Source organism: Mixophyes fleayi, chromosome 5, assembly GCF_038048845.1.
Source record: "Mixophyes fleayi isolate aMixFle1 chromosome 5, aMixFle1.hap1, whole genome shotgun sequence".
NCBI lineage: Eukaryota > Metazoa > Chordata > Amphibia > Anura > Limnodynastidae > Mixophyes > Mixophyes fleayi.
In genome coordinates, this window is record NC_134406.1 from 61,866,348 (window position 1) to 61,872,347 (window position 6,000).

The 6,000-nt window shown below is 36.1% G+C and overlaps 1 protein-coding gene across 3 annotated transcripts in view; it reads left to right on the top strand.

The window, feature by feature from the left end:
- CHN2 (chimerin 2) overlaps nt 1–3,190 on the top strand; it is a 260,121-nt gene extending 256,931 nt beyond the window's left edge. For all 3 annotated transcript variants that reach the window (XM_075212289.1, XM_075212291.1, XM_075212290.1), the window contains 3 exons: nt 260–397; nt 1,618–1,723; nt 2,713–3,190. In XM_075212289.1, the coding sequence (XP_075068390.1) occupies nt 260–397; nt 1,618–1,723; nt 2,713–2,884 (416 nt within the window). In that variant the 3' untranslated portion in view covers nt 2,885–3,190. The remainder of the gene's footprint in view (nt 1–259; nt 398–1,617; nt 1,724–2,712) is intronic.
- Nucleotides 3,191–6,000: the final 2,810 nt, after the last annotated feature.

Genomic DNA, 6,000 nt, shown 5'->3' on the forward strand with positions numbered 1-6,000 from the left:
GATTTGACAATTGCACATATTTGAAATGTGTCTCAAGAGGTTTTGAGTATGTAGTTTTCATGCATTTTTATGATTTATTCTCTAGGTTTGTGTGGATGAGCCCTCAATCTGAAAACCATCATTACTATAATACTGATAATATAATACATACATTTCTGGTACTATTTAGCCACATCTGATGTATTTATTTAAGTTACAGATGTATGGTTATCATACTGTAATGACAATATTTTGTGACATTCCTGTCTTGGTTTTGTAGATGGAGACAAGGCTGACATCTCCGGTACAACCTACCAAGATATAAATATCATTGCTGGGGCACTGAAGCTGTATTTCAGGGACTTACCAATTCCAGTCATCACCTATGATTCATATTCCAAATTTATTGAAGCTGCAAGTAAGTATGTTTGTACTTCATGTGACTTGCACAGGCCGTGTATTAAAGGGTATTTCTGTTGGTAAATACCACACTGAAAGGTACCTTAGCTGGCATCCTGGTGTACATTTTGCTCTGTAAAACTAGATAAGCCTTTGCTTCTGCAGTGCCTTTCAATGGGAAAAACCCGTCCACACAAAGTTACTGAGAGTAGAGAGTAGTAGTTTGCATTAATTTACATAGCAAGGGTACATACAATGTAATACATTATAAGTCATATGGGAATTTACACACCTTATAAGGCTACGTACACTGGGGTTGACAATACATTTTAAATGACCATAATGGGAGTACAAATTATTAGTGTAAAGGCAGGTTAAGTTCATACAACGCATTATTACAGTTTAACTGTGTTCCTCCACCTATGAGTGACCTTGTCAAGTAATTGTGCTTTCAAAGTTCAGTGCACAGATAAGAGTACAATTATTTTTCTACTTAACAATTTTATTATATCACAAGTTGTGTGGGTGATATGACTCGTCAGTTTTTAATCTGTAGTAGTGATAATATGCACATTTCAGACTATATTGTGATAATTGTATTTTAGTGACTTTTTTTCTACAAAACTAGCTTTATGAAGATTATGCTGCCGTGATTCCTTGCTACTTTTGATTATTTCACGTGCCCCATACAAACATTTCACTCTTCTGGAATAAACGACAAGTGCTTCCTTGTTTTCTGTGTATCGTTCTGAAGTGCTTTACCTAGCACTGGTGTAATTACTGTTTTACCAGACAAATCAAAGCTATTCTTTTCTTGTATAACGTTGTACAACTACCTTGTTTCAGTTTGTGTTAAGGCATTTTTGCTGGAATGTGCAACAAGTTGCATCATTAGATGAAGGGTTTGCCCAATCTCGTGGCATAAAGCCTGATTCCTGATAAAGTCTATCAACGTTTTATGGTTGTAGCTGTGTTTTGGCAGTAAACTGTATCAGATAATGGCATATAAATATTACAGAACAAGCACTTCAAGTATTATAGCCGTGATGATTTCACTGACTGAGTTTTGAATTCCCCAATTACTTTGATAACTGCAAATAATTTTCAAGTTCACTTAGTAAGTACCATATTGTTGATATATGTATAACTATTGTTACTATCTAGTAACTAAACTAAGCAAAATAAATCTATACTAAAATATGTCTACTACACTAATCAAATGTAAACATTCTATTTTAGAAATGTCCAACCCAGACGAGAGATTAGAAGCTGTACATGAATCACTGATGCTCCTGCCACCTGCACATTACGAGACTCTTAGATTCCTAATGATCCACCTAAAAAAGTAAGTTTGCTCTCACATTTTACAGCAGCAATTTGGAATTGGGTAATGCCAATTATTGTTGAGTGAGAGTGCAGGTTTGAGATATAGAGCAATATGTTAGATATGTGTGGACGTGGAACTGGTAATCTCAAAGTAATTTGTGTTTCATTTTGTAAGAATTGCAGCTGGTTTTGGGGGATTTAGAATACACTGATCTCAGTATTATTAAAGTGGAGCTAAATTGATATACAAAAATAATAATACATCATTCAATTTAAGACTGTGTAAGAAGTATTTTATAACCACATATGGGTAACATTGATATAACAAGTTACGTTTGCTATTCCACACTAAATAAGTTCTTTATTACTGTACAGTATTCTGTTAGTTTTTTATTAGTGTACTGTATTACGTTAGTTCATTATTACTATACCGTATTTCTTGTTATTACACTGTACTAAGTTAGTTCTTCATTACTATACTGTATTATGTTAGTTCTCTATTATACGGTTTTACATTACGGCTTTGCTGAATTCCAGGGATAAAAGACTGAGCAGTTCCCAGTATAATCAGGGCCGGATTAAGTGAATGGAGGCCCCTGGGCTAAGGGGGCCTCCATTCCCCGTGAGGGCCCCCCCGTGATCCGAGCCCCCCCCCCCCGGTGAGCCGAGCCACCCCCAAGGCACTTACCTCATTCTCCTGGCATTGCAGTCCTTCCCCGGCGCGCTGTACGCCTCAGTAAGGAGACTACAGCAGACTACAGCATTGATCGCAACGGGGGCGCCCCCGCCTCCGTCCGATCAATACTGCTGCTGAGCACTTTCAAGGGCCCCCTGGATGCCCGAGGCCCCTGGGCTATAGCCCAGTTAGCCCTAGTGTTAATCCGGCCCTGAGTATAATGCTACATTTCAAATATTTTTAAAAGGTTACCATTGGTTAAAATATAATAATTGTACATACAAAGTTTATGGCACGGTGTCCATGCAAGTGATTGTTATGTTTACTTCCAGGGTTACACAGAATGAGAAGGAGAATCTGATGAGTGCAGAAAACCTTGGTATTGTCTTTGGACCGACACTGATGCGGCCTCCGGAGGAGAACGCCCTCACCTCCCTAAATGACATGCGACACCAGAAACAAATTGTGCAAATATTAATACAAAATGAAGACGTCTTATTCTGAACAAATGAAACACTGTTATTTGCATCCAATTCTTTAGAAAACGAGTTTAAAGCACCAGAAATATGTATAATAAGTTCAGACAATGGACTTTAGTATCTCTTGTGTTGCAGATACAGTACATGCCAAATTGTTTGATGTAGCGTAGCATATGTCTCATAGACATATGAACTGATCTCTTTTAGAAAAAAAGAAATATTTAGAAAGATAATCCAGCCAAGTTGTTTCTTTGCTTTGTTTTGTCTTTAAAAATATATATTTTAAAAAGAAAATTCTTCTGATCCTGTAAAAAATATATAAAACGTATTTTTTAATTCTGCCTAAATACAGACAAACAGATGGATAGGTCAAATTAATTTGGGAATTTTTGCCTTCTGCAAAACACACCAAAAACTTTTGAAACCCTGATGGCTGTGGAAAAGAATATGCTTTCTCGTTCTTAACGGGGTTTGCTGCATACTTAGCTACTTTCTGGACCCAGAGGGGTAGACCAATGGGCAAGTGCGGGGGATTTGATGATGTCATTCTTGTCATCAGAACCCGCTTGGCAGTGCCTAATGATTTGAATTGCACCATCTAGGTCCCGCCCCGTCCTCTTAACTAGAGGGTGGTCTTCTCTTCTGGGAGTTCAGGGGGATTCCCTGAACCCCAGGAGTAGGCTAGTATGGTTTGCTGTGTGTACAATATCCATCCCAGGGACAGGGCCTGTTTTACAAACCTTTGTTTAAAAAAATGCTGTTTTTTCATAGTTCACATCAACTGAATCCTGAGGTTAAAATTATCAAGCTGAGAGTTTTCCGGTGGGTTTGAAAAGTGGAGATGTTGCCTATAGCAACCAATCAGATTCTAGCTATCACTTTGTAGAATGTTCTAAATAAATAATAACTAGAATCTGATTAATTTTTTCAAAACCGGAAAACTCTCAGCTTAATACATTTACCACCTGGGGCTAGATTTACTAAGCTGCGGGTTTGAAAAAGTGGAGATGTTGCCTATAGCAACTAATCAAATTCTAGCTGTCATTTTGTAGAATGTACTAAATAAATGAAAGCTAGAATCTGATTGGTTGCTATAGGCAACATCCCCACTTTTTCAAACCCGCAGCTTAGTAAATCTAGCCCCTGGTGTTTTAATGTTTGAGTTCTAGTTCCTTCTATTTCTGCAAATAGTATCTGGTTCTCTAAATATTGAGTTGACATTTTTCCTATTTTATTTATTTTTAAATAGATATTTAAGTAACAGCTATTGATTTACATAATACCTTATATCAGGCAGTCCTGTTATATTCTTGTTAGACAACATAAGCATATGACAATGGTGCATTTTCTTATTTTCTTATTCCTTCTATTCAGTATGCCGGTTAGTACATCTAATCACATACATTATGGGGATTCTTTACCCAAAATATTTGTATTTTTTTTTAATTAGAGTGTTTGTTTTCTTATTTTCTTATTCCTTATTTTCTTATTCCTTCTCTACTTTTTTAAGTAGAGTGTTTGTTTTCTTATTTTCTTATTCCTTCTATTCAGTATGCCGGTTAGTACATCTAATTATATACATTATGGGGATTCTTTACCCAAAATATTTGTATTTTTTTTAAGTAGAGTGTTTGGAGCAATTATGTTAAAGAATCAATACTTACCTTAATACTTACCATCTAGATGTTTGCCTAGAGCAGCTTTCCTCCTGCTTTCTGTCATGGAGGAAAGATTCTGTGGTTACTATGCAAGAGCGCCTGTGTAGAAATTCAGCATAAACTAGAAATCATGTGTAAGACATTCTGCCATTTTGTATACAGCAGGTTCTGTATGAAGATGCGTCAAACAGTGACATCCCACAGGTGTAATTTAGATTGTGTTGGGTTACTATGAAGGTGTTCTTACATATGAACGACAGAATGTTTCCGTCATGACAGGTGACCCACAAAGGAAAGCTGCTGTGTTCATTCTTCCAGACGTTTGTATTTTCTACAAAGTTGGCTCACACATACTCCTTGCAAACAATGGTTTTGAGTAGAGAAACTCATTAAAGTTTTTATAACAATACTTTCACACACTGAATAAAATGGAAATCATTCAGCGAATGAATAACTAACATGATAGTGCTTAAACTGTTTTATTGATATTTTATTACTGCTAATATTAATTCAAATATGATAGAATAGATCACACTGGGAATCTTATAAGCTGGCTATACGCGCTGTGATCCTGCCGTTTGACAGAGATCCAGTTGCTTGACTCTTGGGCCAAAGATCCGGCTGTTTGCTGCTTGTGCCAAGTGGTTAGATCACTTTCAGCGCCACTGAGGCTGCTAATGTGGTTGGTAGATGACTTCAAACGTACAGACTGATACCAGTCATCTGTGACCACATTTATCAACACATGGCCTGATAATGATCCTGAGGACTTCTTCTCTTACAGTTGTGTCTTGGGGTGTATAGTCACCATGAGTATCCGGCCTTGGTGCAGTAATTGTCAGAATTTACACTTCACATTTGCAATTGTTCCAAAGATTATTTTCTTGTCTTCGAACAAAATGGTTTCCAGGAAGATATAGGATTTTAAACCAAATGTTATTTGGAAATTGGCATTTTTTTTATTATTTTGTTTTATTGCAATGATTTATGGATCAGATCTTGGTATATGCTGAGGACAATGTAAAGAGACGCTTTTTGCTGGATATATCTTACTTACTAAACAAATACTGAAACATTAGCACTTTTTCTTACAGTTTAAAAAAAATATTTTCAAATGCATTTGATATTGTTTTTGTTGATGTGTGAAGCAGTTTGTTTATATATACATGATAAAAGTTTGTAAGTGTGTTTTGTTGCAATTAACAATTTTCTTGGGAAAAAAAAATGCGAAACTGTAAAGTGATTGGGGTTTTGTGATTTGTTTCGCTGAACCACATGGGAATATGTGACACCACTTTATACAATAGAAACTTACTGACTATTAAAGGGGAAATCCACCTGGACCCAATTATTGTATCATTACCCATCTTCCCAGCTGGGGTCCATGTTTTAAAAAAAAAATATATATATATATATATATATATATATATATATATATATATATATATATAAACTTCTCCCAGACTGACTGACGTAAGAAATC